We start from the raw sequence: 20221 nt of genomic DNA, 5'->3' as shown, positions 1-20221 counted from the left end.
ACACAAACAAATTAAATTTCTACCTCAGCACAGTGTAGGTTGCACAAATAGCAACAATTCATCATTATTTTAACTGGTAAAAGGAAAGACTAATAAACAATTAAGCTGAAACAATAAAAAAAACATTTAAAGAAGCTGATTTTTTATTTCAATAATCATAAAACAAATATTAATGATCTGATCAGATGTTTATATGTGGGATTTTGAAAAAAAAAATAAATGTCAAGAGAGAATGTGCACACAAACACAATTACACAAGTGTGAAGAAAAAATGCTGTATTAAAGTAAACTGGCGATTAAATAAGGTGACCAGATGGATGACAATAACAAAAATGTTTTATTGTCTATAAAATTAGTAAATGTATTAAAATCTGCATTATAGAAAATGTTTAGACCTGATATTGCCAAATAGGTCTCTAAACAAAAGTCTGTTTTAAATAAAAATTTTATTTTGCTTTAAGTATATTAATATAATATAATATATATTTAAGTATATTAATATAACCTTAACTTGAATTGAAGTTTTGTTTTCCATTTTTCAAATGCTGTGGGCAGTTTATGGCAAAAATATGTATTTCTTAATATTTATTTAACTCTTATTATTTCCACAATAATTATGTGTTATAAGTTGTGTTTCTGTTGCATCTATCAACATCGCCATCATCAGCATCAACGTCTAAAACTACATTAAGAATGACGTTAACTTTAGTTAGTTTTTTTTTTAATGGCGAAACAAATAAATAAAACTTCAAGCTATCAAACACGGAATCCCCAAAACTAGCCGCGTCATCATGTCGATCTATTCGTCTGTCCGTTTGTCTGTCTCTCTGTCTATCTAGTCATTCATCCATTCGTCATTGTTGAAAGTATTAATTTAAGTGGTAACTGTGTATAAATACGCTGACTATCTTTAGCAAAACAATTTGATATATAGTGTGTGTTATAATTATAAAACGAGTGATGCTTTTGCTAAACAAGTAACTACCAATGTCGAATTAAAGGGTCAATATTATACATAAGTAGCTTGTGATAATCACTGATTACCGTTTATTTATATCAAATAACCATTCATTATTTAGGGCCAAATCTTTAGGTAAAGTATAAAGGATTAATAAAGTAATCAATTAGTTAATTTTGTTTGCTAGCGTAAGCGTCCATTGGAGGTGGTTTAAATCAGGGATGGCAAAATTGGTACGATGGTACTTTTTTTTGATACTATTTGATGTGCAAAAGTACCGTGATACTCCCCCGTCTTATTTGATACTTTCAGGGCTACAATTTCAATATCAGATTATCGTTTAACCGGTAGTAAATCTGTCCGTTAAAGTAATTTTTTTTTGTATGGGAACTTTCAATAAATCGTTTTGAAATAACAAGAGAATTAGAATATGGGGATAAAAGTTTATTTAAAATTTGAAATATTTTTTAATTTTTTTTTTTGCACTTATTCTCGAAAATGCATTAAATAAAAGTTGTAGGAAACAGCTACTAAAGTTCTCTATAACTTTAAAATTCGTATTCTGAGTGGACACACAGGATTACGAGCACATTTATGCAAAATTGGACGTGCGGATTCAGACGTATGTAGAGCATATGGAGAGGACAGTGAAACTCTGAAGCACTTTCTTTGCCACTGTCAAGCATTTGTCGAAGTTAGATCCAACTATCTTGGAAGTGATGTTATTCCGGAAATAACATTCCCGACTAACACTGATTTGATGTAGTACACATCCTCCTATCAATCTAACCTAAGTACTTTGAGATCCAATAAAGTACTCTCTGAAATATTTTTTGATACTGAAAAAAAATCTCTTTTTCCATCCCTGGTTTAAAATTAAAGAAGAAATGCGAAAGTGTATCAGCTGATCCCGAAAATTAATATATTTTTATATATTAATATGTTTTAATTCTTAATTAGTTTAAATAGCAGACACTTTAAAATACAAAATACATGTTTTTTGTTTTATTTTTTGGTAATTTTCATATTACACCTAGAGTTGTCTTCTTCTTTTTTATAAAACATGTATTGTTTTGATAACAAACAGTAGCGTTACTTGTTGTTTTGTATGGCAACACTGCGAAGTTTAATCTTGTACTCATCATTAAATGGGATTATGTCCATAATTACTGCTACCATCTGATCTGTTTGTTTGTAAACGGAATTGACGTTTTTGCATATTGGAATTTAAGAATCGGACAGCATAGGTAAGAGAATAGATAGATGAGGTAGTAAATTGCTTGTACATGTAACGGTGGAACCATGTACGAAAATTGCCACCTTCGGGTTCTTTGCAGGACACAAAGGTTCGGTGATGAGTTGCCTGTTGCTCACCTTGTGATTGAAAAAGTACCATCAGGGTGTACTGAATACAAGGTAATACCATTAGCCCATCTAATCATAGTGATGATTTTTTATACATAGACACAGGCCAAACGTTTGTTAAACTACATAATTGATAATCGTTCGTTTGCTCTCAAGTACTGGTACTTTGTTAAGTATACCACGATTACCATCGTGAAATAGGGCATTTAGCAGGTGTTCACGTAAGCCCTCGTCTTCTGTTTGGTGAGCTGAGCCCTAAATGTATTCTCCACACATAACAGTAAGGATATCGGACTGTATGGCTTGATCAGGTTTTTAGTCTTTATATCAATCAATCTCAAAACTCTGTATGGTGATGTGGGTTACGTATATCTTGTTTTCTAACATCATTCAGAAGTATCATTCTTCGAATAGCAATGCCTCTTTCTTCATTAGATCTTTACTTTGAATTCTGTTTTAATAACCTAACGAATTTTATAGAGAGTTTAACGTACATGTAGCTTGGATATAAGTGATAGCACTACACCAAGACTACACTGGCAACGTTTCCGATATATTTCCACTAATGTGGCGGCACTACAGCGATTTTTAGGGATTTGACAAAAGGCGGTTATAGGTCATCAATGTATATTTTCAATGTGTTCAAGGAGGCTATAAATAAATATCGGACATATCATAATGCGTTGCTATATGGGTCAGGTGATAAGGTTTAACCGAAATCTTTAAGGTTAAGGTCATAACCGAAATCTGTTTCAGATATGAGCTTTGTACCATATATATAATCGCAAAAGAAGAGCGATTGATCTTGTCATCAATGAGGCGGCACTTACAGAGATTTTAATTAATTTGGCAAAAGGCGGTTATAGTACATCAATATATATTTTCAATATGTTCCGGGAGGCTTTAAACAAATATCGGGAATCGGAATTTCTAAAAATGCGTAGGAATGTGTTGCTATATAGATTGGACATTGGCGATAGACGATGGGGAGAATCACAAATATGGGGAAATTCACAAATATCATATAAAGAGACACAAATAAGAGAGGGAGAGATAAGATCCTCCATAGAGAGAGAAAGTCCGATTGTAAACAGTGAAACTTTGGGTCAATTTCTTCTTATTTCGTGGCTAATGCGCGACCATGGAAAATACTGATTGGAAAATCCTATATAGTCCTTTTTTGTCTGATGAACGGAGTCTTAGTTTCCGATATTTTTATGGAAATACAGGAAACTGAGACTCCGTTCATCAGACAAAAAAGGACTGATTTTCCAATCATTATTTTCCATGGTCGCGCAATAACCACGAAATTAGAAAGAGATAAGATCCTCCATAGAGGGAGAGAAAGTCCAATTGTAGACAGTGAAACTTTGGGCCAATTTCTTTCTCGCAGTCAGATTTTTGTGGAAATACTGGAAACCGAGACTCCGTACAAAGGACTATAAAGGATTTTTCTATTAGTATTTTCCGTGATCGCGCCATAGCCATGATAGCAGACTAATTTTATTTCTTTGCAGCTGATCTAAACATTCACCTTTCAAACTAACTTAATCCTATGAATCTTTGGAATAATAAGGTGACTCTAACAATAAAAAGATAAGGTACCCTTCTCAGAATGAGCAAGTATGATTGACCAACGAGATTATGGACACAAAATTATATTGAAAGTGAAACAATTTCTTCATCATTGCTTGGTTTTTGTCAAATTATGGGAATTTGAGACTCTGAACATTAGACAATTAAGGACTCTATAGGATGTTTCCAATCAGTATTTTCCAAGGGTGCACAATAGTTTCAATAGCAGCCTTTTTTTAACAGTTCCTTTTAAACTATTCTAACCTTGTGGGTCTTCATATAATGCTTAACTGATTTTGGAAGAAGTTTATTGGGAAAGTAGCGAATTTTACCGATATCTCGTTAGTATGAAGGTTATTCAACAAAATATTATTCATTCATCAGATATTTAAGATCTCTATAGGATCTTTCTCATCAGTCTTTTAGCAGGCTATTTTTAACATTTGCTTCCAAATTAACCTAAACTTATGGGTCTACATATAATGCCTAACTGATTCTGGAAAAAGTTTATTCGGAAAGTTGCAAATTTTACCGATATTTCATTAGTATGAGAGTTATTCTGTAAAATATTGTTCATTATTTTAAAATTATTTCCAATGCTGTATATTTGTAGTTATTTTTATAAAGATCATATTGTATCATCATTTTTATATACATATATATTTTTAATGACTATTTCAAATACTTTTTACACATCTTTTTTTGGTGTTAAAATGTTGTTAATAGTAAAATATTTTGTTCACTGTGTTCTCTTATTCTTAATTAAATTTTGTACATTTTCTGTACAACAAAAATTAATGTTTATATAGATTAGATATGATTATCTTATATGTTTTTAGGGCATAAATGTTTATGTTAAAATATTTAGGAAGAAAAACAAAAAACAAGCTAACTCATGCAAAACTCTCAAATATTTTTGTGTGTATTTTAGTTATTGATACATCCCACTTAAAATTTAAAAAAAAAATAAACTCTATAGTTTTTTTTCATTAAAATTTAAATACTTAAAGTTATTAATATTAACTAAAAGCATTCTAGAATAATCAGTCCATTGGATGGATAGCTTTGAAAATTGTACTCAAATGAAAAATTTTGTAAGAAAAACTTGACATTTTTCTAAGTTAAACTTCTTAGTCATTTGCCATTAACAGACCATGTCTCTAAAATTGTGCAGGTGTTTATTTATTTCTTACAGTATTTACTTCTTTCCGCCATTATATTTTTCAAACAAAAAAAAATTCAAGATTTTTATCAATGTTAATGATGATTGTCAGTTGCTTTAGAGGAGTTTAAATTGGTGCATTGAAAACCCCACATAAGATAAACTTTTAATGTCTCTCATTTCCTTTACATCCAAAATATGAATTTAACAAATTATTAAAATCTAGTAACAAATCTTATTTATAAAACTAATGCTACAGGTGTTTAAGTATCTTTTGAAAATTTATCTTTAAATCCGAGTATGTAAAATAAAGAGGCTAAATAACCTATTGATAACTATGTATGTAATAAATGCTCTATTCAAACTAACTAAGGTGAAATGCCAAACTATGGTCTTGTGGCAGTCAGCTTAACAGCACAGATCGTTTCACAAGGAGTGAGTTAGTTAGTTAGTTAATTAGATAGATAGATAGTTAGTTCTAGACTCTCTCTCAACTCTCTTCCCCCCGGGGTCTGTTCCCGTGGAACAGAGGTGCCACCAATACCTCTAGTCTGCCGAGACTATAAACTGGTGATGATCAAGTGTATCCTCGGTCTTTCCTAGGAATGATTTGACATGGGGTCTAACCAGAAAACCAGATAACCTAGTACTACGGGTGGTCATTTGTCTACAGGACTTGGATAATTCTTTCTTCGAACAAGTCTGTGTACAAAGCAGCATATGCTGGATTCCTACACCCGATCGGTATCTCTTACCGTTCGTGTAGTGGGACGCCAGTATATGCTGGGAAATTGATAGGTTGCCTGTTTTCCCGTAGAGTGATCTTTATGATCATGGGAATTGAACTAAGGAGAAAATTAGTGAAAGATCGGGAAAGTCTTCATATATTGGAGATTAGTACTGATTTAGTATGCCTTTTTGGCTGCTTTGAATATTTTTCCACTGGGTATCACTCAGCGAAGGAGACCATACTAGAGCAGCATAATTGACCACTAACCGACCAATTGTTTTATAGGTAGCCAATTGTTTTTAACAAGGTTTCTTTGTCCATTCCCCAAGTGCTGTCGGCTGGCGCTTTGAGGAGCTTGTTTCTACTTCGCAATCTGTGCGTAATTGCAGTGGCATGATCTGAGGAAGTAAACAGGCTGACCCCCAAAATCTTTGGGTGCTTCACAGTCGGTATTTGATTTTCATCAGTACGACGCCTAGGTTCAGGTTTACCTCCTTCGTCCAGGAGGTGAAAAGTGTAGCTGAAGACTTTGCTGGTGATAGTTTCAGCAACAACTACACATTTCCTTTGTTACATTGATCGGTTCATAAAAGAGGTTGTTCTAATCCATTTTGTTGGGTATTTCGGATTACCAAATATGTCTCTAGGTGCTGTTGCCGAAACAACAGAGCCATCTCAGTAGTGTGGTTGCGCGGGCTTAAAGAGGTTAAGGAATGCACTGGAATGGGTCATTAGATGTTGGGGATTGCATTTTAAATAATGCAATCTTTCAGGACATCATAAGGGTGGTCATCATTAGGTATAAAAGGAAGATCGCTTTCACCTGATGTTGGGGTTAGTCTCTCCTTCTATTGACTTCAGACTAGTGATTGCTTTTTTTCTTGTCGGGCTGTGCATTAGGCTTAAGCCTATGCTGCCTGTCATTCCGCAGCGGGGATATTATGGCATCGTGAACAGGCACATCCATGTACAAAAATTGCCAATTGAGTTCTTCATTAAAGGATTTATGGGCAATGGTAGACCGTTGTCAAGTCTACCCAGTGGATAAAAAAGACCATCGTGAAATAAGGCCGTCAAGCACTCGACATTCTCTCCCCTGAATGACTTTAAAAAAAATGACGAATTTAAGACATGCGCTTTGCTTTAGAACTTGAGTAAACTTACCTCATGTCTTTACATTTGTAAAACCTAGTTCGCCTTCAGTTACTGCATAACTGCAGAGACGGACTATCAAATCAATGATATCATGTATTCATCAATCTCTTCAAGAATGCCGTGCGTTCATGCATAGATCACCCTGTTATTCCGTCAACATTGACTTCAGAAATATTTGGTTGCAGAAAGTACAGATCGAATAAATTATTTCCTTATCATAGAGATATACTGTGGCAAGTCATGTGTGATTTAAGTAAACTTCAAAAGTTTTGAATTAAAACCCAATGAAGGAAAAATACGGATTAGCTCCAATATATCGTTCCATTATTTAAACTAAGTTCACCCAACTTCATCGATCTGCAATACCAATCATCCAACTTAAACACCCAACATTTGTACCTAATATAAGTCCAATCCCCAATACCGTATTAGCAGTTAAGAACACCTGTTCAAAGTATTAATTAGTTTGAGGACCCAACTGACTTTAGTTATAAATAGCTCATCTAAAAATCGAGTTAGTTTGAGGACCCAACTTACTTTAGTAAATTGGGCACAAAAGACAAACCAGTTTCAAATTAATTCGATGAGTCTACTTTCGAGATCCTACTGATAGGATTATGTATTTTTTTTTCGTGAGCTGCCTATGACGATTATGAAACTATTGGAAATTTTAAAAGTTCCATTACTGTTATGATGTTGCAACATAAAACCTTGAACTTTTCCATAATTATATCTAGAACCTGCATCATATGTGACTAATGGATTTCAATGACTTTGGTAAAATCTTAACAATAATAAGGAGATTTTTTTGCAAGAACCTGAAACCATCTTGTTTATATAGAAATTTGAACAATATGAAAATAAGATTTCAATTTAATTTGTTTTGTTTCTCTGAAACTCTCTCCTTAGAGTAAGAGTTTTACACTAGCTGTCATATTATACCCACCCGCACTGTTTAGAAATCTGTATAAGGTGGAAAGAAATTAACAAAGTGACATCTCATGGGAGGTGGCTACAGTGTTTTTCACACTGTTTTTATTTAAGTTTAAAAGAGATGTCAATGACCAAATGTCATGTAGTTTAAAAATGTTGTTGACAGGTCCATATAATTTGAGACGAGTAATTGGCATGTGAAAAAAACAAACGACAGTGTATAAACGTTTTAAGAAATATACATTCCAAAATGTGGGTGAATATTTTTAATTAATATATAATATTATTTTTTGGGTGTGTTTATATTAAGGTTTCACCTGGCCTAGATTTTAATTGTAACTTATCTAAGTTATGTAAATGCAACTTTAACATGTCAGTCATATAATTCAAAGTGTTTTTTTTTTTTTTTTTTGGTTTTCTCAAGCAAATTTTATTTCGAAAGTAGCAATGTTGCAAACTAGATCCTACCACGCATGAAATGTTAGATTTCTCAGATTTAAAACAGCTAGAGTTATGTTTGTTTGTTTATTTGTTCAGATGTATGCATTAGTAAGATTTTGTTGAAATAATCCTTGAACTAAAATTGTATACCTGATACAACATTTTATTTATTTATATTTAGTATGTAACTATAACTTTTAAGTTTTAAGTTTTTTTTTCTGTTTTTACATGACAGGTGTCTTTGTGTCTGCTCTCAATTCATGGACAAAAAAAAAACGAATAAAATAAAACGCATAAAAATTTTTATCACTATTGCGTTATTATTGAGTAAAAATTGCAACTTTTATTTATGCCACTTTGAAATGCATAATCTATAGTTTGCAAAATAAACTAGTCTACAATTTCCAAATACTATCGAATAAATTTCAAAACTGCTACAATAAAATTAAAAAAATTGAAAAAAAAAAATCTAAGAAAAATTAACATTTTTTAAGGCAAACCATGAGACTATGTTGTTGTTCATTGGAGACTAAACACTGGCAACACTTCAGCAAGATGTAGTAAATCAATTTGATTTTACTTGTTGTTATACCCTACACCACTATAGTGGGGAGGGTATTATACGTTTGTGCTGATGGTTGTAACATACAAAAATGTTGGTCCAATACACACCTTAAAGTATACCGATCGATTCAGAATCATTTTTTGAGTCGATTAAGACATGTCCGTCCGTCTGTCCGGCTGGATGGCTGTCCATATAAACCTTGTGCGCAAGGTACAGGCCGCAATTTTCTAGATAATTTGATGAAATTTGAACCAAGCATGTTTTTTGGCACAGGGACGAAGCCTATTGAAAATGGTGGAAATCGGTCCATTATTTCACCTAGTCCCCATACAACCGTACCTCCCGATTTGAACTTTTTTATGTCATAATTACGTCAAATATTCTATTATCTCTCTAAAAATTGGTACAAATAAGTTTTATATAAGTATAAATGACACTGCAGATTTTCGTAAGGATTGACCCTTATTTGACCCTAGCCCCCATACAAACCCCCCATCAAAAAATGTCTTAAACGTCTTAAATTGACTTGTAACCATTTGTATCGCAATGAAACTCAACAAAACTAACTGTTATTTAAAAATATATCCTTTTCCCAAATTTACCGAGGATCGGCCCATATTTGACCTATATAAAGCCTCATTTAGAAATTTTAGTTTTTTTATCAATAAATTGCTTAAATATTTTGGAATAATATTCAACATAAAAGTTTCTTCATAAAAAGTAAAAATTTGAAAAATATACTCATGGTGTAGGGTATTATATGGTCGGCCATGTCCGACTATACTTTCCTATTTGTTTTTTGTTTATGTAGATCAATGTTGTAGTTAAAATTGAAAACAAATTCAATACTTTTTTAATGGAGTTGAAATTCTTCAACATTTTTTTTTTTTAATTTATTTTTATTTTTTTTTCTGTTTGAATTTAATTTTTTTAAAAGTCATTACTTTTAATGAATTTAATTGTCACCAAATGTGTATTACAATTAAAAATTCATTTAATGACAAATGATAATTTGTTGACGAAAATAAATAAATAAATAAGTTTGTACAATCTAAATGTTTGTCCACCAAAATAAAATTATTGAAAGATAATGTCAAATCTGCGGCAAAATATAATTTTACTTTAAGAGCGAATTTTTGAGTTGGCAATCAAATGAAAATTAATAATCAGATTAGTTAATCTAAAAGTAAATCAATTTTGTTGTTAATCCGCTTTGTTAATTTTGTGTACAAGATTAAACTTTGCAGTGTTGCCATACAAAACAATAGAAAACGTCACAGTTTGTTTTAAAAACAATACATGTTTTTGCATTTTGCATTTCTTGCTAAAGTTTAAACCACCTCCATTGGGCGCTTAAACTAGCAAACAAAATTAACTGATTGAGGGCGAGTTTTACTGATAGAGATAATCTTCATTCTTTGGTTAAACCGGGTTTAATATATGTTTCGTGTTTTTCAGTTATCAGTAAAGTTACTTATTATCTTAGTTTAACTGAGTGTAATTGGCCAATTAAACTCAAGTTATAAGTGAGAAAACACAATTAACAAAAACAATAAAACAATGATTTCGGAAAAACAAAAACTTAATACTTTAAGTAAATTGCAATTTTCAGATTTGTTTTATTTTATTTATTATTGTTTTAAATATTTATTTAACATTTTTCTAAAATTTTACATTTTACAAAAGTATTGTTTGCAAAAAACAGTTGTTCATTGTTTATGTTTTTGAGTGAAAAGTTGGCAATACTAACAAAGTTAACTGAGCTTAAATCTAAAACTGAAAAACACAATCATCGGTTAAATTCCGCCTAATTTTTTCCGTGTTTAATCTAACAGCAAGTTAAGCCTAGTTTAACTGAGGAGTAAGAAACCCGGCCTGAGTATTCAAAAACAACTTTCGAGGATTAATTTTAATTTAATACCTTATCCTTCACTTTCAAACTTAAAAGACTTTAAAAACATAGTCAGAGGTAATGTTAGAATAAGCTTTACAGACAGATAGATCTATATTTAGGGTGTTCCCTAAATATTGATACTCATATGACTCGACATGCCTACCTCAACGGTAAAACTATTGATAGTGCACTGGATAAGGTGGTTAGTTGTGTTGAATACAATTTGCTCTTAACAATTGAGGCTTTTAGGGATTTGCTTAATAAGGTCAAAGTCGATAGTTTGTATGCTTAAGAGCCCTTCACACGACCAGACTTTACATAAAATGAAATTCCATCCGTATAACAAAAAAGAGAATAAAAGTCATATATGATTTATTTTGTGTACTTACACGATTGATATAAAACAATAACAAAGTAAGATGAAAACAGCTGTTTTTACATAAAAATACCAAATTACTTGTGCAAAAGAGCTGAGGAGGCTCTGAATACGGCCTTAAACTGGGCACAACCGATTGGGCCTCAATTTTTACCCGGCAAAAACGGAAATCTATCTTTTCACAAGAAAGACAACAAATTCTTCTTATACTAAACCTTGATTTCTAGGCAAGAAGATACAAGTAACAGACAAAGTTAAATACTTAGGTGTAATCCTCGATAGGAGAACTAAAGACATGAAATGGGGTCTTATTATGACAAATTGGCTTTATAAAAGAGTAATTAGACCAATTCTAGCTTATGCCTCAATAATCTGGTGGACTGCTTAAGACAAAAAGTGCAATATCAAACTACTGCAGGGAATTCAGCTTATAAGTAGATCATTTGTGTACTACTGGAAACGTTGCTAGATATTCCACTCATTGAAACATATTTAAGACGAACGGCTCTTTACTTTAGGCGAACTGGTCAAAAGCGGTTATAGGACACGTAATCAATGTATACTGGATACATTGGAAGGTTATACACAATCATCGGACTGCCTGACACAGAATGTGTCGGAAACTTTGAAACGCTAATCCCAAAAAGAATGTTTTGGTCAAGCGGAACATTGGAACAAATACCAGTAGGAATCCGGTGTTATACGGAATTTGGGAACAAAATGGGGCTGGGGTTTTATATTGAAGACCCAGAAACAGAAATGTACCAAGCTTCCAGGCAGTAGTACGAGCAATAAGGGAATGCATAAATTGGATAAGAATAAATATGGCACCCACAACGCTTAATCTATTTACCGAAAGCCACAAGGCAATTAGGGTGACATCAGGCGATAGAACTAAATCTAAGACCGTATTGGATTGTAAGATAGCTTTAACTGAATACATTCCCAAAGGTAAGGTTTACATCATATGAGTACCAGCCCACTCGGGAGTAGTCGGCAACGAAAGGGCGAATGGCGTGACCCTGACGAGATCAATACACAGGATTACGGGCACATCTATGCAAAATTGGAGTGCGGATTCAGCAAATGTAGAGCATGTGGAGAGGACAGTGAAACTGTGGAAGTTAGATCAAAGTATCTTAGAAGTGATGTTATTCAGGAAACAACATTCCTGACTAACACTGATTGGAAGATTCTTAGGAATTACGTTTAGGAAACTGAATTTCTAAACATTGAAAAATAATTCATTGAATTATTTTTTTTACAATAAAGAGCACATAACAGTCCCGATAGCGGCCTAGGTATATTTCTTTGGATTTGATGATGACGACCCGTGTAACCTAAGTTTTTATTACTAGATAGATATGGTGAAATTGAATTATTAATCGTTTTCTATGGCACTGTCCCGGTCCGGGGAGACTTAAAGTGTCCTTTAAGATTGTGTTTATTCTGCATTACGATTGTCGTTTTCTATGACATTGTCCAGACCCGGGGAGACTTAAAGTGTCCTTTACGATTGTGTGTATTCTGCATTATGATTGTTATTTTAGTGACGAAGCCTCGAATCGAAATGCAGAATACCAAAGTTGCCAAAATGGATAAATTTTCGATTCGAATTGAAATGCAGAATAGGAGTGAATATCTGAGTTTCAGCGAACATTAGCCGACACAAGTTGTTTTTTTTATTAAAGTTATCGAATATTAGGCTAGTACTTCCTTTTAAAAAAGACTTTTCTATAAAATTAAAAACTAATGCAAAATTTTGAATGGCTTCAGTTTTTCCCACCCAAAACATGGCGTCTTTATATACACTTATCACTTGTTGATATTTGACGTTAAAAAACAAAAATTATTTAAAACAAGTAGGGAAGTATAGTCGGGCATGTCCGACCATATAATACCCTACACCATGAGTATATATTTAACATTTTTATTTTTTATAAAGAAACTTTTATGTTGAATATTACCATCAATCCAAAATATTTAAGCAATTTATGGATAAAACTAAAATTTCTAAATAAGGCTTTATATAGGTAAAATATGGGCCGATCCTCGGTAAATTTGGGAAAATGATATATTTTTAAATAACAGTTAGTTTTGTTGAGTTTCATTGCGATACAAATGGTTACAAGACAATTTTAGACGTTTAAGAGATTTTTTGAAGGGGGTTTTGTGTGGGGGCTAGGGTCAAACTTGTATAAAACTTATTTGTGCCAATTTTTAGAGATAGTAGAATATTTGACGTAATTATGGCATAAAATCGGGAGGTACGGTTGTATGGGGGCTAGGTGAAAAAATGGACCTATTTTATCTTGAAAATTGCGGCCTGTACCTTGCGCACAAGGTTTACATGGACAGCCAGACAGACGGACATGTCTTAATCGACTCAAAAAATGATTCTGAATCGATCGGTATACTTAAAGGATGGTATTAGACCAATATTTTTGTATGTTACAAACATCAGCACAAACGTATAATACCCTCCGCACTATAGTGGTGTAGGGTATAAACACTGCCACCAACCACACCTTTATATAAATTAAAACAAAATTGAAAATAATTTTTGAATTATTTTATGTGTAATTTGTTTTAAAAATGTTAAAGCTTTTAAATTATTTTAATTCTTTTACTAATTAAAACAATGATTTGGTATTTTTTAATTAACAATTTAAACAATTAATTAGACACAGAAATAGTTATAAAGTCTTTATTAATTAATTTTTTTTTATTTCTTTTCTTATATTTACAGAAAAAATTTATAGTCAAATTGAAAAGCAAAGATACGATGGCTGGTATAATAATTTAGCACATCCCGATTGGGGTTCTGTAGGTAAGTTTTTGGTTAATAATAATATATATTTTAAAATAATTTTAAATCTAAACATTTTATTAAAATTTTAATCATGAAAACACTTGTCTCATGATTTTTCTTTATAAATATGTGTTAAACATGGAATAATTTATTTTAATTTTAATAAATTAAACCCCTAAGGAATTAAATAGAAAAATAAAAAAACTATTACCTAAACTTTAGATTTAAAATATTCTTCATAAAATTAAATATGTTTAAATAGTGACTAAGAAATTATGCCCTAAACGTGATGAAACAAAATTGATCGTGATCTAATTCAATTTATTGAGAAAAAAATACAAAACAAACATCAAACTGAAATTAACATTTAACGAAATTATTTATTAAATAACTTTTTCATAAAATATCTGACAAATTGCATTTTTAACACTTTCAGATAGTCACTTGGTGCGCAAAGCACCGCCTTCATATTCAGATGGCGTTTACGCTATGGCCGGTTCAAATCGACCCTCGACCAGACGATTGAGTCGTTTGTTTATGGGTGGTCGTGATGGTCTTGGCTCAAAATTCAATCGTACTGCCCTATTGGCCTTTTTCGGTCAAGTTGTAGCCAATGAGATTGTTATGGCATCCGAATCGGGTTGCCCCATAGAAATGCATCGCATTGAAATCGATAAATGTGATGAAATGTATGATAAAGAATGTCGTGGTGATAAATATATTCCGTTTCATCGTGCGGCCTACGATCGCAACACAGGCCAGAGTCCCAATGCTCCCAGAGAACAAATAAATCAAATGACTGCCTGGATAGATGGTAGTTTTATATATAGTACATCGGAGGCCTGGTTAAATGCCATGCGTTCGTTTCACAATGGCACTTTGCTAACCGATAAAAGTGGCAAAATGCCAGTTAAGAATACCATGAGAGTACCGCTATTTAATAATCCAGTGCCGAATGTCATGAAGATGTTAAGTCCTGAAAGATTATTTTGTAAGTAAAAAGATTGAAAAAGCTCTATATTATGAAATTGGATAATAATTAAACTTTTGATAATATTATTTCAGTATTAGGAGATCCCAGAACTAACCAAAATCCGGCTATGCTTTCCTTTGCTATACTCTTTTTACGCTGGCACAATACCCTGGCGCAGCGCATAAAGCGTGCTCATGCCGATTGGACCGATGAGGATATTTTCCAACGTGCACGTCGCATGGTCATTGCCACTTTACAGAATGTTATTATGTATGAATATTTGCCAGCATTTTTGGGTTCTGAAATTCCTCCCTATGAGGGTTATAATCGCGATATACATCCCGGCATAGGTCATATATTTCAAGCTGCTGCCTTCCGTTTTGGTCATACCATGATACCGCCGGGTATTTATAGACGTGATGCTAGTTGTAATTACAAGAAAACACCCATGGGTTATCCGGCTATACGTTTGTGTTCAACTTGGTGGGATTCGAGTGTAAGTAATTCCTTCAATAGAAATTAGTTCTAAATTTTGAATTTCTAAATTTCTTAATTTCAGGACTTTCTCACCGATACCACCATCGAAGAGATTCTAATGGGCCTTTCTTCACAAATATCCGAACGTGAAGATCCTGTACTCTGTTCTGATGTACGTGATAAACTGTTTGGACCTATGGAATTTACACGACGCGATTTGGGAGCCTTAAATATTATGCGTGGTCGTGATAATGGTCTACCAGATTATAATAGTGCTCGAGAAGCTTTCGGCCTGCAAAGACGCAACAATTGGACTGATATAAATCCTGAACTTTTTGCTAAACAACCCGATCTTTTGAATATGTTGATCTCAGCCTACGATAACCAATTGGATGATGTAGACGTATATGTGGGTGGCATGTTAGAATCCTATGGACAGCCTGGTGAATTATTTAGTGCCGTTATTAAGGAACAATTTCAACGTTTAAGAGATGCCGATCGTTTTTGGTTCGAAAATGATCGTAATGGTATTTTTACGAAAGAGGAAATTGAAGAGATCCGTAAAATACGAATGTATGATATTATTGTTAATAGTACCGATATAAATGAGAATGATATACAGGAGGATGTGTTCATGTGGCATGAGGGTGATCCTTGTCCTCAGCCTATGCAGTTAAATGCTACCGAATTAGAACCTTGCACCTATCTAGAGGGTTATGATTACTTTTCGGGTTCGGAGTTGATGTTTATCTATGTTTGTGTCTTCTTGGGCTTTGTGCCCATTCTATGTGCTGGAGCCGGTTATTGTGTGGTCAAACTACAAAATAGTAAGAGAAGGAAATTGAAAATACGCCAGGAAGCTTTGAGAGCACCTCAACACAAAGGTTCAGTAGATAAAATGTTGGCCCGAGAATGGTTGCATGCCAATCATAAGCGTTTGGTTACGGTCAAATTTGGACCAGAGGCTGCCATCTATACTGTAGATCGTAAGGGTGAAAAGCTACGCACTTTCAGTTTGAAAACTGTAGATGTGGTAACTGTTGAAGAATCGGCGCATAATCACATTAAAAAGAAGCCTTATATTCTCTTAAGAGTACCTAATGATCATGATTTGGTCTTGGAGCTAGAATCTTATGGGGCACGCCGAAAGTTTGTTAAAAAACTAGAAGACTTTTTAATTTTACATAAAAAAGAAATGACTTTGGTAGAAGTAAATCGTGATATGATGTTGGCCGGAGCTGAAACTCGTGAAAGAAGACAAAAACGTTTGGAATATTTCTTCCGTGAGGCATATGCCTTAACATTTGGCCTAAGACCGGGAGAAAGACGTCGCAGATCTGATGCCTCTACCGATGGCGAAGTAATGACAGTCATGCGTACTTCCCTTTCGAAAGCTGAATTTGCGGCTGCTCTGGGCATGAAACCCAACGACATGTTTGTTCGCAAAATGTTTAATATCGTAGATAAAGATCAAGATGGTCGCATTAGCTTCCAGGAATTTTTAGAAACAGTTGTTCTCTTTTCACGTGGCAAAACCGATGATAAACTTCGTATCATTTTCGATATGTGCGACAATGATCGCAATGGTGTCATTGACAAGGGCGAACTAAGTGAAATGATGCGTTCTTTGGTGGAAATTGCTCGTACCACTAGTTTGGGTGATGATCAGGTAACCGAATTAATTGATGGCATGTTCCAGGATGTGGGTTTGGAACACAAAAATCATCTCACCTATCAAGATTTCAAACTTATGATGAAAGAATATAAGGGTGATTTTGTGGCCATTGGTTTAGATTGTAAAGGAGCTAAACAAAATTTCCTAGACACTTCAACAAATGTGGCACGCATGACTTCATTCAATATTGAGCCAATGCAAGAGAGACCCCGCCATTGGATGCAAGAGAAATGGGATAGTTATATAACATTTTTAGAGGAGAATCGTCAGAATATCTTCTATCTGTTCTTGTTTTATGTCATAACGATTGTTTTGTTTGTCGAACGTTTTATACGTAAGTTTTGTGGAGTAGATTTTATTGTCACGGATTTTTGAAAAATTTTCTAATTTTTTCAGATTACTCCTTTATGGCTGAACATACGGACTTGAGACATATTATGGGTGTTGGTATTGCCATCACTAGAGGATCTGCGGCTTCACTATCATTCTGCTATTCACTGCTATTACTTACTATGTCAAGGTAATTATTTCGTTATTGTAAATTAAAGAAAAAATTCTCTATGGAAAAGTCATTTGTTAATATATTCCATAGAAAAGTTCTTTGTAAATTAGTTTCTTAAACCAAAGTTCTTTACGAAGGAGTTTTCTATAGAAAAGTTCTTTTAAAGGAGTTTGCTATAGACATTTTGTGTCAAAGAGTTTTCTATAGAAATGTTCTTTGTAAAGGAGTTTTCTTTGAAAAAGTTTTTTGTGAAGGAGTTTTCATATATATACAAGTTTTGTATTGAAAAGTTCTTTGTTAAGGAATTTTCTATTGAAAAATGTTCTTTGAAAAATAATATTTTATAGAAAGGTTCCATGTGATAAAGTTTTTAATAGAGAAGTTTTCTATAGAAAAGTTCTTGTTGAAATAGTTTTCTAAAGAAAAGTACTTTATGAAGAAGTTTTCTATAGAAAAGTTCTTTGAAAGAAGCCTGAAACTTGGGCTACTACTGGATGTACCCATAAATCCATTGGACAGAGTGAAATAGGGTTGGCCCTGACCACATGCTCGACATTTCTTGGGGACGGCACGGACTATACATGAGTAGTAGGCATTGAGCCTTAGTTGTGCCAGAACTACTCTTGCTTTCCGCGGCAGGTTTTCTTCCCTGTCTACTATGGGCGATGGGCGACCTGCAAGTACGACATTCATGCGGTATTCTGCGACCGCGGAATTTATGGCGTCTCTATGAATATCATTCAAAGCTGCTGAATACGAGGACTGATCCAGTGGATCCTGCACATATCTGCATATTTTTTCCTCGTATATACGAAGATCCTTCCTGACATGCCTCGGGGGAGTATCCAACTGTGTTCAAATAAGTATCCAAAACTGTTCAAATAAGGATGACTCCTCCGATGACATCCCAGGAGGAACTGTTTGGTCAACATGACATAATGCCATGTTCCTTGACTGGGAGAACCTTCTTTTCCTCGTACAGGTGATGTTTCGAGGTAATTTGTAGGCAGCCTGTTAAAGTCCTTAGGGCAGCATTTTGGCAGCTTTGAATGTTTCTCCGCTGGGTATCACTGAGCGAAGGTGACCACACTGGAGCAGCATAATTAATAATGTGACCCCCAATATTTTTGGGTGGTGCACGGTCGGAATTTGGGCTCCATTCCGACCATGCCGGTTCATTTCCCGACACCGGGTAATGAACCAGAATGACCCGAATTATTCGGCCAAGAGCAACAACAAAAAAGTTCTTTGTGGAGTTGTTTGCTATAGAAATGTTTTGCGTCAGGGACTTTTCTATAGAAATTTTCTTTGTTAAGGAATTTTCTATTAAAAAATCTCTGAGGAAGAATTTTCTATAGAAAGGTTCCATGAGATAGAGTTTTTAATATAAAAATTCTTTTAAAAGTGTGTTTCTATAGAAAAGCTCATGTTGAAGGAGTTTGGTATAGAAAAAGTTTTGTTTCAAGGAGTTTTCTATTAAAAAGTTCTATATCAAAGAGCTTTCATATATATAATATGTAGTTTTGTATAGAAATATTATTTTTTAAGGAATTTTCTATTGAAAAAAGTTCTTTAAGAAAGAATATTTTATAGAAAGATTCCGTTTGTTGCTGTTTAAATAGAAAAGTTCTTGTTAAAGTAGTTTTCTATGGAAAAGTACTCTAGGAAGGAGTTTTCTATAGAAAAGTACTCTATGAAGGAGTTTTCTAAAGGAAAGTTCTTTGTGAAGTTGTTTGATATAAGTTTTGCGTCAGAGACTTTTCTATAGAAATGTTCTTTGTGAAGGAGTTTTCTAATAAAAAAGTTCTTTGTCAAGGAGCTTTCATATATATACAATGGGGTTTTGTATAGAATTTTCTATTGAAAAAAGTACTTTGAAAAAGATATTCTATAGAAAGGTTCCATGTAATGGAGGTTTTAATAGAAAAGTTCTATATGAAGGAGTGAAAATGAATTTTCTAAAGAAAAGTTGTTTGTGATGAAGTTTTCTAAGGAATAGTTTCTATGTGATTGATTTTTCTATAGAAAAGAGCTTTGTAAGGATTTTTTCTATTAATAACTTCTTCTTCTGAAGTTTTTTTATAGAAAATGTTCCTTTTTAACTAATTTTCAATTAAAAAGTTCTTTAAGAAGGAGTAGAAAAGTTTTAGAGTTCTTTCAGAAGGAGTTTTCTTTCATAGATTTTTTATTTTATTTTTTTTTCATTTAAATAATTTCAAATACAAATTTCTTTTTTTTCATTTCAGAAATCTTATAACAAAACTTAAAGAATTTCCCATACAACAATATATACCGCTGGATTCTCATATACAATTTCATAAAATTGCTGCCTGTACTGCTCTATTCTTTTCGGTGCTACATACAGTGGGTCATATAGTGAATTTCTATCATGTATCCACACAATCACATGAAAATCTTCGATGTTTAACAAGAGAAGTACACTTTGCCTCCGATTATAAGCCTGATATAACATTTTGGTTATTCCAAACAGTAACAGGTATGTTTCACTTACAAATAGTGTTTATAAGGAGTGAGATCGAAAAATTCTTAACACACGTTTTTCATTACATTTTTCAACCAAAGTATTATTTGATTTTTTTTTTTGATCAAGTTACCTTTGAAAAACAT

General features: G+C 33.2%; 1 protein-coding gene across 1 annotated transcript in view; it reads left to right on the top strand.

Annotated features, from left to right (window-relative positions):
- Window positions 1–20221, top strand: part of LOC111691057 (dual oxidase) — a 36848-nt gene that overhangs the window by 13199 nt on the left and 3428 nt on the right. The window contains exons 2-7 of the mRNA XM_046955532.1: window positions 13904–13984; window positions 14403–14957; window positions 15032–15435; window positions 15499–17425; window positions 17488–17611; window positions 19840–20090. Of these exons, the coding sequence (XP_046811488.1) occupies window positions 13904–13984; window positions 14403–14957; window positions 15032–15435; window positions 15499–17425; window positions 17488–17611; window positions 19840–20090 (3342 nt within the window). The remainder of the gene's footprint in view (window positions 1–13903; window positions 13985–14402; window positions 14958–15031; window positions 15436–15498; window positions 17426–17487; window positions 17612–19839; window positions 20091–20221) is intronic.

Source organism: Lucilia cuprina, chromosome 2 (genome assembly GCF_022045245.1).
Source record: "Lucilia cuprina isolate Lc7/37 chromosome 2, ASM2204524v1, whole genome shotgun sequence".
Taxonomy (NCBI): Eukaryota; Metazoa; Arthropoda; class Insecta; order Diptera; family Calliphoridae; genus Lucilia; species Lucilia cuprina.
Note: the sequence above shows the minus strand (reverse complement) of the source record. Positions and strands in the feature narration are given on the sequence as shown.